The sequence below is a fragment of the Prionailurus bengalensis genome, chromosome B3 (genome assembly GCF_016509475.1).
Source record: "Prionailurus bengalensis isolate Pbe53 chromosome B3, Fcat_Pben_1.1_paternal_pri, whole genome shotgun sequence".
NCBI classification, from domain to species: domain Eukaryota; kingdom Metazoa; phylum Chordata; class Mammalia; order Carnivora; family Felidae; genus Prionailurus; species Prionailurus bengalensis.
The window spans coordinates 134,106,114-134,123,513 of NC_057355.1; the positions used below are offsets into that span (position 1 = coordinate 134,106,114).

Sequence of the window (17,400 nt, forward strand, 5' to 3'; positions counted from 1 at the left end):
GCTGGGTCACCACAGGTGGTGTGGATTTACTATAGCAACTAGAAGAGCTATCACCTGTGTTGTCACCGGGCCTCAGCCGTACAGAGGTGGGGCTGGGGGCAAAGAATAACGGTGTGGTGCGAGAGGAAGCATAGAGCATTCAGCTGTGAGATGTAGGCAGAGGCCAAATATTCTGGGTTCCTAAGTTCATGGTGAGGTGTTAAATTGAGAAGCATTCTGAATACGATGGAAGCCACTGGAGTGGGTGTGAGGGGATCTGTGCTTCCTGTTTCCTCAGGATCCATCTACTTACCGTGTGGACACAGCCGATGAGATCTGCCTCTTCCGTAGGGTGAATGTGCAGTCAGCACGCGATACCATTGTGTTCAGTTGCATTCCTGTTGTTTTTTTCTGTTCCAGAATATGGTTGAGCCCCTTATACCCACGAGTTGTCCACGGAACCCACAGATCTGGAGACTCGACAACACATTTTAAAGCCGATCTTATCAGCTACTTAATGGCTTATAATGCTCCTTCTCTCAAGGAGTGGATAGATGTTATCCACGAGCATGATCTCTCTGAAACCAAGTACGTATCGTTTAGCAATTTGGGGTTCTTAAAGTAGGTGAATACCTTGAGAGCCACATGGTGTCTGTACTGCAAGGGCCTTGGAAAGAGGTAGAATGGTATTTGGCTGTCCTTTAATAATATGAGAGCAGGTTGTCTCCGTGTCTGTGTCTCCTAGATCTGAGGCACTGAAGTGGATGCCAGTAAATCTTCGTGCTCACCATCAGCCTCCCTCTGGAGTATCTGAAAGTCACTTATTTCTTTGCCTGGTACCTTAAACCTTGTGAATGTTCCACCATGATTTGGTGTTCTTGAAGATCCATTTGAGTATCAGTTACTATTCTGAGGAGGCATCTGAAGAAAATAGGTGGTCTCAGAACATTTCATGATTACATTAGTTTTATGTGTATTTTGTGATTTGAAGGTCTACAAATCCCATCACTGTGCTCTATTAACTTGCATTTTATATCCTTTTAGTGTTTATCTTATTGGATCGACCCCAGGACGCTTTCAAGGAAGTCAAAAAGATAATTGGGGACATTTTAGGCTTAGGAAGGTAACAGAATTTTTACTATTTTAACTTGTTCTTTTAACTTACATTTTTCCTTTATAATTACATTTTGATGGCAGCTTCATAATAGCACAATTCTGAGTGAACTTGATCAGTTGATTGTAGTTCTTGGTGATTACTTGCTCCTTAATGTCTTGCCGCCTCTTTTAGAAGTGTAGACTGCTCTAAATGGCAAAAGCATATGTTAGTTGGCAAAAGCATTTGTTAGTTTTTATTTCATAAAGAGACCTCTCGTTTATTCAGCTATTGTAGTTTTGGATTGTTGTCAGCATGTAAAGGATTTTTAACATGACAAATTCAACCAAGAACAGAAAAATACTGTTGAGTAAAGGCTACAGCTGTGCTAGCGTGTATTTTGTTCACTCACCAGTCCCTGTAAGAGTTAACGACAAAAGTGGCATTTGCTGCTGCTATGAAAATGAACAAAGAAAAGTCTTCACCAAATTAAAACCACAAGCAAGTTAAACATTAAGGTTTTCTTCATCTCTGTTTAGGAGATGTAGTACTGACATTAATGAACCTGAAGTGGCTTTCTTAAAAGCTTCACCTTTTTCCATGAACTGTTTGTCATGTGAGAATTAGCCTTGGTTAATGACACTTTAATTTGCTTTTTTGAAATGAGACCACAGCTGCAAGCAGGTGAGGTCTTGAAGCCAAGAGAAGCCTAGAGAAGGCATTAGAGCCTACTAAGTCCATAGCTTTGAGGTAGATCCCCATACCTGGGCTCAAATCCTCACCTATGAACAAGTCCTGTGACCTGACTCTCGTCTGTAAAATGGGTATAATAACAATACCTCACACAGAATTTCGCAAGGGTTAGACGAAGTAGAGAACGCAAGGCCCGCGTTGAACGTTCACTGTGCTGGTTAGTGGTTACCAGTTTGTAGACTGATGGTTGCGACAGGCTAGATTCTTGTACACATTGTCGAGGATCACAGTCTTCCTGGAAGATAAAGAGCATCTTAGAGTTTTCAGACCATTTCTCACACACAAGCTCATGTTGCATCACAGCTGCCTTCCGGGGAAGACGGGAATGATCAGACTTCGGTTCCACTGACCTGTAAATGGACGTCCAGGGACACGTCCAGGGCTATGTAGCCGATGAGGGGCTGAGCACCAAAACAGAAAGTGGGTCCTGGAGCTTACCGTTCGGGCCTGTTGCTTACACCATGCTGCCTTAGGGTGGAATTTGAGACCTAGGCTTTTGGGCAAGTGTGTTTATAAATATTAATGTCTAAGCTGTGTTAAAATACTACATATTAAACTAAGCAATCAGAATACAAGCTTCATTTTTCTTCAGCCTCTAGGTAATGACTCTGTATGTGTTTAAGTAGTTAAAATTTCTGAATGTTTTTGAACTGTTTCTGTAGCTTTGCAGATCACACACCTGCAGTGCTTAAGGTGGTCTGTATATATGTAAACATATTTTTTTTTATAGCATCATGTGGAGCCCAAGTGTTAAATTAAATCTCTTTCAATTGATAGGAGTCAAAATACCCAATAGCTTTTATTTTTTAAGTATTAAACAGTTATTTCAAAGCAAGATCCCATTTCATATGGCAGGCTAGTGATTTATCTGACATTTCTACATTTTTCTTTAAAAAAAATGGTTTTACTTTAATAAAATCATGGAGTTTTGGAAGAATGCTTCTATCCACCTACTCCATTAAAATATTTTTAGTACTGAAAGAGTATTTTCCAAAGAAGAAAAAGTGTGAGGATGAAATTGATCTCTAATATTTTCAGCATTTTTCTATTGATTGCGTGCCAAGGACAGAAAGCTGTGTTCTGAGTTGTTAAACCTTTTCTGTTGACAGCTTCTGAAAGAGCATGCCTCGTCCATACCTAAAGGAGAGTCTTGGCCAATAGTAGGTCAGTTTTCAAGCATTGGCTCTATGGGAGCTGATGAATCAAAATGGTTGTGTTCGGAGTTTAAAGAAAGCTTGGTGACTCAGGGGAAGGAGAGCAGGACCCCAGGGAAAAGTGCTGCTCCCCTCCATCTGGTGAGTGCTTTTCCCGCTACAGGTGTGTGTGTGTGTGTGTGTGTGTGTGTGTGTGTGTTTGCTAGTCCAGGAGAAGAACGAGAATCTGTCCTCCTCATGCAGGTTTTCTTCCATGAGTGTGGGGTGGAAATGGCAGCACGTTAGCACCAGCACTGGTGATCAGGTGGCCCTGGCGTCATCTGGTGCTGGGAGTGTGCTGCTTCAGCCACAGATGAACCTGTTATTTTCATTCCTTCAGGTTTTCAAGCAAAAGAAAATACAGTTGCTAAAGCATTGCCAACAGAATGAGTATTAGAGACTTTTGAATACACAATTTTGCACTGAACTCTGCGTGAACTTGGTATTTTTGAGGGAAGAGTACTCAAACTGAAGTGGTTTTTTTCCGTCAAATATATATACTTCCTGTAGTTGACTAGAAGTTCAATTTTTTCATAAGATGAAACTTTTTAAAATTTAAAGTACTTTTTCAAATTTTGTAAAAGAGATATTTCTAATGGAGACTTTCATTTTCTTTTTTTTTTTTTTTTAATTTTTTTTTTCAACATTTATTTATTTTTGGGACAGAGAGAGACAGAGCATGAACGGGGGAGGGGCAGAGAGAGAGGGAGACACAGAATCGGAAGCTGGCTCCAGGCTCTGAGCCATCAGCCCAGAGCCTGACACGGGGCTCGAACTCACGGACTGCGAGATCGTGACCTAGCTGAAGTCGGACGCTTAACCGACTGCGCCACCCAGGCGCCCCGAGACTTTCATTTTCTTAGAAACATTCCTTTTAAGAAAGTTTCTTTGACGTACATTATGAGTTTGTTTTGTCTTTCCTTTGTTTTTAGATCTACCCTTCTGTGGAAAATGTGCGGACCAGCTTAGAAGGCTATCCCGGTAATTAATGGAAACCATCTGAGTTGAAATTTTTGTGTTTATTTCATAAATGCCCTGGTAAACTTTTTAACACAGGTAATAAAAATGCCATTCTTCTGGAGAAAAGTACTGATAAGAAATTCAGAGAATATTTTCTCCGAACTGGCTAAGGATCATAGAAATGCGTACTACTAGGTGCTGCCATGTTCCAAAGATGGTACCATGCAGTTGGGCCATTTGGATAGGTTAACAGTAACTCTCGGAGTACTTTCTGTTCTCGTTTCTACAATAAGGTGGTCACTTCTGCCAGCAGTGGGGGGCTTGTCCTGACAAATAAAACCACCTTTCCCTGCTGCATCCTGCCTTTCCAGAGAAATTCTAACATGCCTTTCTCTGATCTCTCTCTCCATATCTTCCCTGCTTGTGTCTGTGGCTCTGTGTGGTTCTTCCAGTTTTGAATCCCAGATACAGATATATTTAAGGTCCAAAACTTCTGCTTAATCTTGGGATGCACCTTTGTTGTCACATAGTTGATATCTGTACTTTCTAAAGCACTTCATCTGTAAGTGTCTGGATGATTTTGTAGGCAACTTTCAACCTTGTTCGCGACTTCTCTTGCATAGTGCTGGACAGCGAGCTTTTATGTGGAATCCAAAGCCCTTCAGATAGCACATTCAGGAGGTGATAACGAAAAGCCCCAGCAGTGTTTGCCCCTGGAAAAAGGAAACCTGATTGGCATTTGCTTGTGGCTGGAAGCAGAATGCTCAGAATTAGACTAATTTAGTCCATTTATTGCTTGTAATAATAGATACAACTCCGCCAGAAAAGGCTTGGTAAGGTTTGGAGTATATCAGCTTTGCGTAATGGCCAAACCAAAATTATTATAACAGGACTCAAGGACATAGTGATGTGTCGGTTTGTTTTGCCCTTTGTCAGCTTCTAATACGTTGGATCCATTCAAAATGTACTTCTTAATGGGGGAAAACATGGTATTTCCAATAAAGCTATTTCATAACTGGTCCTGAATAGGTTTTTAGTTTTGTGCAGTAGAGGAATCGACATGCCTTATTTGATGAGTCAAGAGAAATTTAAAGCTTTCTTTGGAGGTAGATTACTTATGGGGAAGTTCTTTTTTTTTTTTTTTTTTCCCCCCAACGTTTTTATTTATTTTGGGGACAGAGAGAGACGGAGCATGAACGGGGGAGGGGCAGAGAGAGAGGGAGACACAGAATCGGAAACAGGCTCCAGGCTCTGAGCCATCAGCCCAGAGCCTGACGCAGGGCTCGAACTCACGGACCGCGAGATCGTGACCTGGCTGAAGTCGGACGCTTAACCGACTGCGCCACCCAGGCACCCCACTTATGGGGAAGTTCTAATATGTGTTTGAAAAGTCACTGGTGGATCTACAATGGTACTTTCTACCTTTAAAACATGAACAAAAATAGTCTACTAATTGTGTTTCCGTTTGGAACTGTATCTTTTTTTTTTTTTTTTTTAAGTTTATTTTGAGAGAGTGTGTACAATCAGGGGAGGGGCAGAGAGAGAGAGAGAGAGAGACCATCCCAAACAGGCTCCATGCTGTCAGCATGGAGCCCAACATGCAGGGCTCAAACTCACGAACCGTGAGATCATGACCTGAGCTGAAACGAAGAGTTGGGAACTTAACCGATGGGCCACCCAGGTGCCACTGGAACTGTATCTTTATTTCCTATGCAAGAATAGGGCTTTTAGAATTCCTTTTTAAAAACTTCACTGTTGACTGAGCACGTTAATTTTATTGATGATTCCATTACATTTGTGAGAATGTTAATACAAACTCTGCTGAGAAAGGGCAGAGGGTAAAAGGTGAAGGAAGCAGGAGGACCGCGTTTTGTCCTGGTCTACCTCCCCAGCTGACCTGTTCTTGGGCCAAAACGGAGATGCTCCAGACCAGAGTGGGGGCAAGGATTTCTCACCTTTGTGAGGACTGCAGGATAGGCCAGGATTTTTTATATAGTTTTTGTAACACTTCAAATCTGTGCTGTTAGAGATGTTAAATTACCACCCCTGAGTGATTAAATAATACCTTTCTCTTTTCAGGTCATAAACATTTATATGTATCCCTAAGAAAGGAAACCCCACTGAGGGAGCATACCTAATACAAGTATAGACCTTTTTGGGGTTCCTGGGTGGCTCAGTCGGTTAAGCATCCGCCTTAGGCTCAGGTCATGATCTCGCGGTTTGTGGGTTCGAGTCCCGTGTCAGGCTCTGTGCTGACAGCTCAGAGCCTGGAGTCTGCTTTGGATTCTGTGTCTCCCTTTCTCCCTGCCCACTCCCCCCGCCCCCCCAGCATACTCATGCTCTGTCAATAAATATTAAAAAAAAAAAAAGTTAAAAAAAGGTTTTTTTTTTAAATAATAATAAAATAAGACAAGTATAGACCTTTTTTTTCCAAGTACTGTTCCATGAGATGAAATAGGAAGTGGTTTGTTTTTTGTTTTGGGTTGTTTTTTTTTCCAGTATTTACTATAGATTCTTAATGAAGGATCCTCAAGTTGTTTTCTGTAATACTTACTTTGTTTTCTTTTAAAAGCTGGTGGCTCTCTTCCCTATAGCATCCAGACAGCTGAAAAGCAGAATTGGCTCCACGCCTATTTTCAGTAAGTAATTGGTTTAGAATGCTATTGTTTCTTTAGGAATAAGAACGTTATTTATTGTCAGTCTGATGTTTTAAAAAAGAACCTTACATAATGTAGCTATGTTTTTTTTTTCATCTACATATGTTAGTGATAGAAATAATTTAAACAAGATTTTGAACACTATTTGGAATAGGTTTTTAATACCAAAGAGTAAAATTTATCCCTGTGAAGTTTCTATTTAAATACTGGAACTCAAAAAAAAAAAAAAAAAGATAATGTTGGGTAGTTTAGAATTTATGTAAGCAGCATTTTTTTTTTTTCTAATGTTTATTTATTTTTGAGAGTGAGAGAGTGAGTGTGAGCAGGAGAGGGACAGATAGGGAGAGAGACACAGAATCTAAAGCAGGCTCCAGGCTTCGAGCTGTCAAGCACAGAGCCCAGTGTGGAGCTTGAACTCACAAATTACAGGATCATGACCTGAGCCAAAGTCGGACGCTTAACTGACTGAGCCGCCCAGGTGCCCTGTGAGCAGCTTTTTAAAAAAAGTTATTTGAGTATAACTGTCAATGGTACGTGAGTTACAGGCGTAAAACCTAGTGATTTGGCAGCATTGTAGCTCGTATTTCCAGAATGTAATTCTTCTGTTGGCACATGCACGTACTGTGACTGCAGCTTGCATAGGGTGAAATCCACACTGCTTCCTCCAGGATGTAGGATAGTATTTGGTTTGCTCAGTGGTTGAATGGCCAGGTGAAGGGAAGGTCTTTCGTCCCTCTCTTGTTCCAGGATTGCACTTGCTCTGCGTGTTCTTGGCCCATCCAGGACACTTGTTCTGCGTGTTCTTGGCCCAGTTTCTTGCTTCAACGGGTGTTAATTACACCACACCACACAGTTGGAAACAAAGGCAGATTGCATCTCGGTAGCTCACAGTCTAACTTGGTGTCCCCTTGTGGGTCTCTTGGGAGGTTATTCCCTACAGAGGACATTCCCTTATGTTGAGCTCTTTTCACTATTCATTCAGGTGAATTTAATGATCCAGAGAACAGTCTACCTGATCCCAATTCTGGCCTCAGTGTCTTCTCATGAGGAACCATCCTCTTTAAATTTGTAAGCAGAGATGGTCACCTCACGACGTAGGTCCTTTTTCCCCCACAGAACCTCAGTCCTGCAGTATTGCACACCTAGAAACCAAACTCAGTTACATGATCGTCATCCTTGGACTCCAGTGTTTCTGAATTATCCTCCGGCTTTTCAACATTGCTCTAATATTCATCTTGTTGGCTTTTTTCCCATTTTGTACTTTATTTCAAAAAGCTTGTACTGAGCCTGTACTTAGTAATACACTGTGGGAGCATGATTCCTGCTTTGGAAGAGCTCCCAGTCCACCTAAGAGACAAGACATGCAGATGGGCAGTTGAAGTCACAACTGAAGTAAATACGTGTGTGAATATATGAGTCTTAGTGGCAGAAAAGAGATTGGAAGGCTATATACCAAGAGGTCACAGTGCTTTTTTCTGTTCTCTAAACAGTTTAATAAAACACCACAGGTTCTAGCACAGAACTGTGTACTCACTTTTTAGATTACGGGATTTTGCTTTTCATGAAGTGTCCTAATAGGATTATGATGGGTTTATATTTTCTTATTAGTAATATATTTTTCCTGTCACTAGCAAATGGTCGGCTGAGACATCTGGCCGCAGCAATGCTATGCCACATATTAAAACTTATATGAGACTATCTCCAGACTTCAGTCAAATTGCCTGGTTCCTTGTCACAAGGTAAGTAGGCCTTATATTCTTGATGGGAAGAATTTTTTAAATGTGTTTGTAACTCCTGCTGTGAATACCGAATAGGTTTCCATTAGGTTTCCAAAAGGTGGTGTTGTAAATGGTTAGTTTTCAAAGTGTGTGTATGTCTTCTGAGCCTTATTAAGAGGCCTGTGACTTCCCCTTCACAAAGCCTGTAATCATTGCCTGATTTTAGGAGTCTTGAAGTTTTTAAGGTTTGCACAAAATTTGTGTTTACTCCTGTTTTTTAATACTTCAATAGTAGGAATTAGGCAAGTTAACAATTGAGGTGAATCCAGAACAAAAATGATGCGGTAAAACTAGTATTCCTTAGTTACTTTCTCTCAGAAAATTGACACTTGACCAATCCAGTCTCTTCCAATGCATTTTTTTTTTAATTTTTTAAAACGTCTTTATTAAGATATAATTTTCTTTAAGATTCACTTATTTAAATTCTGAGTTAGTATATTCCTAGAATTGTGCAATCATCACCATAATCTAATTTCACAATTTTCATTACCCTCTATAAGAAACTCGTTATTAAGCTTTTTTTATGTTCATTTTTATAGCAAGGTAGATTGTTGTGCTCTCAGAAAAAGAGAACTGGACTAGAACTTTAGTTCCTGACTCCTAGTCTGACCAAAGGCCATTAGGCATCTCTTAATGATTCAGTGACCCAATGATGTCAATGCGAATAATTAAGGTATGACTAAGTAGAATAATTTCTTTAATGAACAGACTTTGAAACAAAAGTTTAAGAATACTCAAGAAGAAACTTTGAAACAAAAGAGCCAGTTAGAAGCAGAAGCAAGTTCCCTTCCTACTTTCTGGAAATTAGTGGCCTTCCCGGCTCGGGATCAGGAACAGTGACCTGAACTGTGTTTAGTGGTATACATTAGATGCAAGAGCGGGCTTCTGGACAGTTTGTGAGGCACCATAGTGTAATGAAAATATGGCTCCTAAAAATTTAAGATGCTTTTCTATCATTTATTAGCTCTGTGAATTTGGGAAATTTACTTAATCTGTGTCCATTTCCTATTATATAAAATGGGCAAAGTAATGGGTGCCTCCTGGGGCGGTTAAGTGAAATGAGATATGCTAGAGGCTCAGTGCATATGACCTAATAGGCCCCAGGACACGACAGCTGTGGTTATGCTTGTCCAAGCTTCACCATCAAGACTGAAGGATGGCCAAGGGGAATTAGTATGCATTTCTTTGCTGTGGGTCTTTAAAGAGAAACTTTTTTTTCTTTAATTTTTTTAATGTTTGGTTTTTTTTTTGAGAGAGAGGCAGAGTGTGAGTGGGGGAGGGACAGAGAGGGAGACACAGAATCCAAAGCAGGCTGTAGGCTCTGAGCTGTCAGCACAGAGCCGAACTGTGGGGCTCGAACTCACGAACCCGGAGATCATGACCTGGGCCGAAGTCAGACACTTAACCAACTGAGCCACCTAGGTTCCCCTAAAGAGAAACTGTAGCTTCTGAAGAAGTAGGCTTCTTGATGGGGCGCCTGGGTGACTCAGTTAAGCATCTGACTCTTGATCTCACCTCGGGTCATGATCTCGCAGTCCCTGAGTTCAAGCCCCGCATCGGGCTCTGTGCTAACAGTGCGGAGTCTGCTTGAGATTCTGTCTCTCCTCTCTGCCCCTCCCTTCCTTGTGTGCACTCTCTCTCAAAATAAATAAACTGAAAAACTTTTTTTAAAAGAAGTAGGTTTCTTGGTTGTGCTCTTCCTGGGTAGAGAGGCCAGTGCCTGAGATGGATAGTGCCAGGGAGAACAGAGATCTGAAATGTGTGTGTCCTCTGGATAACTGAGTATGAGATTTTCATTAATCCCTTCCACACTTGTATTTTACATAACACCCTAAAAGGGTAAACTGTTCAAATATTCCTCAGTTAAGAGAAGTTATCAATATGCTACCTAGCCTTCTACAAAGCTAACCAATAAGGAAATAAATTTGGATATATTATGGACCCTTGAACATGATTCAGAGAAATTAGATATTGAGAGAGCTCACATTTTAATGTCAGCTCACCTGTTCAGTAATTATCTTTTAAGCTAAGTTATTAAGTTTCAAGTAGTAAAAAGTAAACCGTGTTATTAAGTTGTAATATGAAAAGCCTGGCTTTTCCTATCCTGATGCTGTGTGTGACTGTGACTTCCTGGTGATGAGTTGGGGAGACCGGATGAAATCTCTACTTGCTTCCAATTCTAACATGGCTACCACTGGAAATATTCCTGACTAGTGAGCCATCGTTCATCCCAAGGGCTACTTTATTATACAGCTCTTGTTATTTTGTTTTGTGCAGAATACCTTAAATGACGGAACAGTTTTCTCAGTGTGGTCTGACAATTCTCTGATTAGTGATCCCGTCCATTATAATACTTATTTGTACTAGTCAAGGTTCTTTCTGAAGTCATACCACTTTGAATGTCGAATTGAATTTGAAGGCTATACTTTGAACTTTGGTTAAAATCTTACCTGATTTTCCTCCATGTAGGAAAAGATACATAAAGAAATACAAACATTATTTGGTAAAATTAGTCTTATCTAGCTGGCAGCATCATGTTATCCTGCTGGGAAACCTGTTGCCTGGAGAACCCTCCGAAAAGCACACAGCGACCAGAAGTGTTTTTGTTCCTTCCTCCATTGGTCAAACGTTGCCTCCAAGATGTAAATGGATAGGACTCCTTTGTGTAAGAGTCCTCAATGTGGGTCTTTGACGTTAGAGATGGAAATCCTGGTGCTGGGGATCCATGGATAAAGAAGAGGAGATGATGTTTGAAGTGCTGGCCTTCACGTGAAAATGGGAAGGTTGAGTCCAGAGAAAGCAGGGACAGTTCCCTCGTACATTTCTGTGTTAGTCATGGTTCTCCAAAGAAACAGAACTAGCAAGTGAGATAAACACACGGATTTACTTTTAAGGAATTGACCTGTGATTGATCGTGGGAGCTTGAAAATACAAAACCCGGAGGGCAGGCCTGCGTCCTGGTGTAGCTGTTGGAGTCTCGAGTGTCTACTTCATTGGAAAATTGAATTTACCATCTATTTGGGGATTTTGTTTTCCTCAGGATGGAGTTAAAAGATGGTTGTGCTTCACTAAAGTTGGGTATTTATTGATCCTGTGTTAAGGGTATGAAGGGGGGTTGAGAGTAACACTGAGGAACCCTGTTCTGAAGGCAAAGTTTTTGTAGTTGAGTTTAATGATGGTGTTCATTCAGCTCCAGGAGTAGAACAAGACATGACCCATGCCATGCGGGGGCTGCAGAAAGAGATAGAACACTGATTGTATGCTAGTTGTTTACCTGTGTAATGATCTGGTGGAAGCACCCTTAGAAGTGTATTATTGTGGGGAGGGGGGATGCCTAGGTGGCTCAGTCGGTTAAGCATCTGACTTTGGTTCGGGTCATGATCTCACGGTTCGTGAGTTCGAGCCCCACATCGGGCCCTGTGCTGACAGCTCAGATCTTGGAGCCTTCTTCCGATTCTGTTTCCCCCTTTCTCTGCCCACCCCCCCACCTCTGCCGTGTGTGCGCATGCACACACACATGCTCTCTCTCCTCTCAAAAATGTTTTAAAAAATGTATTATCCAGTTGGGGTGGGGTCAGGGTGGGTCAGAGACCAGCTGAAGGTAAGGCAGTGATATTTCAAGTAGGCCTGGAAGTACGCCTCAGAAAACCAGATGGATTGGAAGGGAAATCTGAGCAGAGGAAGGGGTGCGAAGGCCATGGAGCTGGAAAAGTGCATGGGCTTTTCAGGGCAAATCTGAGGGAGTCTGCAATTGGCGAAAAAAGATACTCCCATACCTCCAGAATGGATTTTCTCAAGCTATGGCACCATATGTTCTTAGCCATAAGTCCAAAAAGCATCAACTGTAAATTTATTGAATATTAGTTTGTATTATGTGAATGTGTGCTTTCATGTTGACTAGATATTACTAAACTCTAACTTAGAAGTTAATTTGTTAAGAATTTGAAATTTGTCATGGATTTGTGGCTTATACTTTTGTTCCAGATTAGCGAGGCTAAAAACTGTCTACTTACCAAAATGTATAAGGAAGAATTGCAACAACTATTTGATTTTCATATACCAGACACTGTTCTAAGCACTTTTCGTATTCATTTAATTTTCACAACTGCTCCATGAGGATATGGAAAAAGAGCGGTTAGGTAGGCTGCCCATCCATGGTCACACAGTAGTTACCTTGTGGCAGCAAGATTTGAACCCAAGAAATTGGACTCCTCAGCTGGCACTCCTCACCCCAACCTTCGGATGCCTCTCCTCATTAACAGTGGAAGTGTACCTGTTTTCTGTGAAGACCAGTTAAGTCAAAAACTGCATCACACTCTGTGGTATTTAAAAAAAGAAGAAAGGGAGGGGTCACTTGGGTGGCTCAGTCAGTTAAGCGTCCGACTTCAGCTCAGGTCATGATCTCGCAATTCGTGGGTTCAAGCCCCACGTCAGGCTCTGCTGACAGCTCAGAGCCTGGAGCCTGCTTCGGATTCTGTGTCTCCCTCTCTCTCTGCCCCTCCCCTGCTTGCTCGCTCGCTCTTTCAAAAATAAATAAAAAACATCAAATAAATAAATAAATAAATAATAAAATACCACCTGGCATTCCAGTATTAAAGGATGTCTGAGAGACACCTGAAAATAAAATACTTGGAGCCCACTCTCAGCCCTTCTACAATAACAAGGGTGTAGATCCACAATGCAAGTACCTGTATCAGGAACTCGCTTCAATTTTTGTTTCTTGGTTTGCCACCTTATCCCCAAGTCAGAACATCCCAAACGGAGTTCTTCTTTTCAAGAAGAATGTGTCTTTCCCTCCTGGCCCTGGTGGCACCTGCCCATTCCTTTATCCTCCAGTTTACAGCCCAGCCATCCTCTTGCTGTTTCTGCCTTTGCACGTTCTGCAGCATTCACTGAGGTCCTTCCTCCTGTGGATGCTGAGCCCTCAGGACAAAAACAGTAAGATTGAAGCAGTCCTTTAAGATGCTTTTCTCAGATGACAGACACAGAAATAGTTAAAATAGGAAGAGATCGATTCTGTGCTTGAGGTGGGCATGTGGATGCTTTGTATAGGACTGTCAAAGCCCATTCATCCTTAAAATGGTCTCACTTTATTGTTCTGGTCCCTGAAACTACCAACTCAGATACTCACCACCTGGACTTGTGAGGTGATTGCCTCTTTGCCGTCCCATCACGCCAGTGGTCTGCTTCCCAGGCCACCTTTCCTTTCCTGGTTGTCAGTGACCCAGCATCTTTCAGAAAGATGAATTTTCGTCCTTGTCACTCAGACCCTAACCATACCATTTTCACCTTGTCCTGCCCTCCCCAACCTCAACTGTCAGAAGCAACCAACTTGGCTGCCTGTGCCCCTGTAATCAGCCTTCCATCAGCTCCCTCACACTGCCTTTGTTCTTTTTCTCTGCTTTTCTGGTTGCTACCCCTCTCCTAAGAATTATGCTCAGTGGGGCGAGCCTTGGTGGCTTAGTGGCTTAAGTGTCAGACTCTTGATTTCGGCTCTGGTCATGATTTCAGGGACATGAGTTCAAGCCCACGTCGGGTTCTGTGCTGACAGTTGTGGAGCCTGCTTGGGATTCTCTCTCCTTCTCTCTGCCCCTCCTCAGCTTTCTCTGTCTCAAAAATAAATATTTAAAAGTGTGCTCACGGGGCACCTGAGTGGTGTCAGTTAGGCGGCTGACTTTGGTTCAAAGGTCATGATCTCACGGTTCGTGGTTCGAGCCCCGTATTGGGCTCTGTGCTGATAGCTCAAAAGCCTAGAGCCTGCTTCAGATTCCGAGTCTCCCTCTCGTTCTGCTCCTCCCCTGCTCGCACTCTGACCCACCCCACCCCCCTCAACTGTAAACAAACACTAAAAAATGTGCTCAGGCCTGATGTCCTTCTCTTGGGGGGGCTCTGCCAGCCTCCTGCTGCCTTCTCCAGAGCCTTAGAGCATTTATGCAGGTACTGCCATTGGAGCTTGTAGCTCCTACATCATTGTCTTGTCTCCTCTTGTAGAGAAGAGTGACCATGAGCTTTAATGTTGTCAAATAGTACTGTGTGATCATGCCTGCTATTGAACAGGTCTTTTTCCTGAAACAAGTTTCTTAACCTCATTGAGCCTCAGATCTCTTATTTGCACAACAGCTGTACGGATGAAGGGACATACTCCGTGACATGACCCACAGACCAAAGAAAGTTAGTCTCTACAGTTAGAAGTTAAATGTGATACACTGACAAAGTATAACGAAAGACTAGAAGTGGAAGTAAAATACAAGCTCCGGAGTTACTAGTGACAGTGTAGTGTGACCACTGTGTATTGCCTTCTCAGCCATTAGGATGAAAGCATCTTTACCAAACAGCTCCTTGTACGCACATCCTCTATTTCTCCTTTGAGACACTGTGTTCCAGGCAGGGTGGTCTCTGTGTCCCCGCATCATGTTGCTCCACTGCAATGCCTCTGCTAATGATGGCCATTTGCCTCACACATGCTGCCCCTCCTGTCTCCAAGAATCCTAATTGTTTCCTTAAAGACCCAGATTAAAATATATAGCCAGCAACTACTATCTGGCACTGCTCATAACAGTAGTGCCCCTGCTTCGAAGTGCCTTCGAAATAACCTCCCTCCCCGTAGTTCGTGTGCCAGTATTGTGAACTGGTTACTGGAACAGAGGAAGATCAAGTAATCGGCTCGTGTGGATCTGGGACCAAGTCATCGTCTTGAGTAGCCTAATAGCTACTAGTAGCATAATATTCAATATGCATTTATGAATGCCAGTGGTATGCCAGGCAGAGGGGACACAGGGGTGGTATAGCATGACTCCCATTTCTTCAAGAAATCGGGGTTCTGGGTATCAAGAATTAAAGGGACGCAGTTGTTGGCCCTCAAAGACACTAGTAAAGCCATATAGAGCTCAAGACCCTATATTTTCACTAACTGCTTGAAAGCATGAAGGATGTGCCCAGGGAAACCAGCTTCATGCTGCTGCCCTGTGTCAGGCACTGTATATACCATGTGGAACAAGAGACAGCCAACCTATCCTAACAGCTTTCATTTTAGCCAGAGTGAGGTAGGAGAGAGAGGCAGACTGTATAAACAGGAGTTAGCATGAAATCTCACACGAGGATTAGAAACAAAATGGGGTGATGTTGGAGCCTGGAGGGGTCAAGGTCTCCTGCAGGAAGTGATGTTTGTGCTGAGTTGATTGATAAAAGGTGGGAGTGGGCGCTCAATTATAGAGTATGTGGGATGTTGGAGTGGTCCAGCGTGGCTATGCACAGGCCATGCCAGATCGAGAGGGCCTTGAGGGCCAGAGTAAGAATCTTATCCAAAGTGCCGTGGAAACACTTTAACAGTAGATCTGCTGTGTGTCTTGTAAATGTAACCCAAGTTGCTGAAAGGAGAGTGGATTATTAGAAATAAGAATAGAGGTGAATGGGCCAGCTGGGAAGCATGAAGAGATTATGGTTGCTTAAATGGCAGAGGTGAGTGTTCTTGGGGAACAGCAGGCAGATGTGGACTGTGTTGTGTGTGCGCGTACTATCTATATAGAAAATACCCCACAATCTCCTTTGAAGAAAGGCAATCAGGATGGTGGGAAAAACATGGGTTTGGAATTAAAAAGACCCACGTCCAAATTTCGGTTCAACCCCTTAACATTTGTGAATTAGTAAACCTTGCCAAGCGCCAGTTTCCTCCTCAACCAAAGTAGGTTATGACCTTTAACTGTAAGTTTTGTTCAGAGGCTTGGAGCAGGTTACATAGAACAGCTATCATCAGGGAGTGGTAGATGTTGAACAAATGATACTTACCTTCCCTGCTTACGTTTAATTTTGAACATTACAAGTAACGATATTTGTAATATTTCATTGGAAGCACATGAACCCACTGTAACAAGTATGGGATAGTAATACTTTACAGTAGCAGTTCAACCTATGAAATCACATAACTATGGGACCCTCAGAATCCGCCATCAGACACTCACACCAATCACACGGTGGTCCTGAGGCTTTTAGTCACCTGGAGAATCACTGATAAAATGTCGGGCACCGGTCAGGAGATGTTTAAAAAGCCTTTCTGCTCTGTGAGGTAAAGAAATGGTTGAGGGAGACACCTGACTTTTTTTTTTTTTTTTAATAATTATTTTGAGGAGCGAGAGAGAGAGAGAGAGCACAAGCAGGAGAGGGGCAGAGAGAGAGAGAGGAAGACACAGAATCCAAAGCAGGGCTCCAGGCTCGTAGCTGTCAGCACAGAGCTGGATGCGGAACTCGAACCCACGGACCGAGATATCATGACCTGAGCCGAAGTCAGATGCTTAACGAGTGAGCCACCCAGGTGGCCGACATTTGATCTTCTTTGAGCAGTTGCCATGTGGGAGAAAGTTCTGGTGCTTTAGCTGCGTTGTTTCAGTCGTCACAGGAGCCTGTGAGGTGGAAGTGTCCCCTTCCATGGGTGAGATACAGGACCATAGAGCTGAGGCCTCCCTCTATTACCCAGCAAGTCTCTGTCCACGGTGGCAAAGTTGCCAACTTTGTACAGGGAAAGAGGGATTCGCAAAAATGCTGTTTCCGCTCTCTGGGTATTTATAGTAGAACAAAAAAGGTTTTATCAAACAACTCATGCACGTTATTTAAGTGCAGCTGTAACAATTTTCTGAGTATTGTGAGTAAATAGTCTTTCACCCAGCAAGGCCTTAACTGTCTTTCATTTCTCGGGTCAACAGGACTTGAGACTTCCCTTGTTTTCCTTAGTTAGCCCGGGGCTTTCCATAATGTCTTGAGCTTCCTGGCTGGCCAGTTTCCTTTCTCTTTCGGTGTGGTTGCCTATGTAATCATTGGCTTCCACTCCAGACTCAGAGTCAAGTCCATGTCTTGACTGACCTGCCCCACACTTGGCATGTGAGGCCCCTCGGTACGGATTTGTGAACAGGGAAGCTACTGAAGCCCAACGCTGAGGCTGCAACAGTGAAAGAGCTGCCTAGACTTCGCCCATAGTTGAATATGGGAGAGGCTTC

General features: G+C 42.7%; 1 protein-coding gene across 4 annotated transcripts in view; it reads left to right on the forward strand.

Moving 5' to 3' along the window:
• Positions 1-17,400, forward strand: part of TDP1 (tyrosyl-DNA phosphodiesterase 1) — a 94,443-nt gene that overhangs the window by 24,253 nt on the left and 52,790 nt on the right. For all 4 annotated transcript variants that reach the window (XM_043556822.1, XM_043556823.1, XM_043556825.1 and 1 more), the window contains 6 exons: positions 400-567; positions 1,024-1,102; positions 2,935-3,120; positions 3,951-3,999; positions 6,551-6,617; positions 8,267-8,374. In XM_043556822.1, the coding sequence (XP_043412757.1) occupies positions 400-567; positions 1,024-1,102; positions 2,935-3,120; positions 3,951-3,999; positions 6,551-6,617; positions 8,267-8,374 (657 nt within the window). The remainder of the gene's footprint in view (positions 1-399; positions 568-1,023; positions 1,103-2,934; positions 3,121-3,950; positions 4,000-6,550; positions 6,618-8,266; positions 8,375-17,400) is intronic.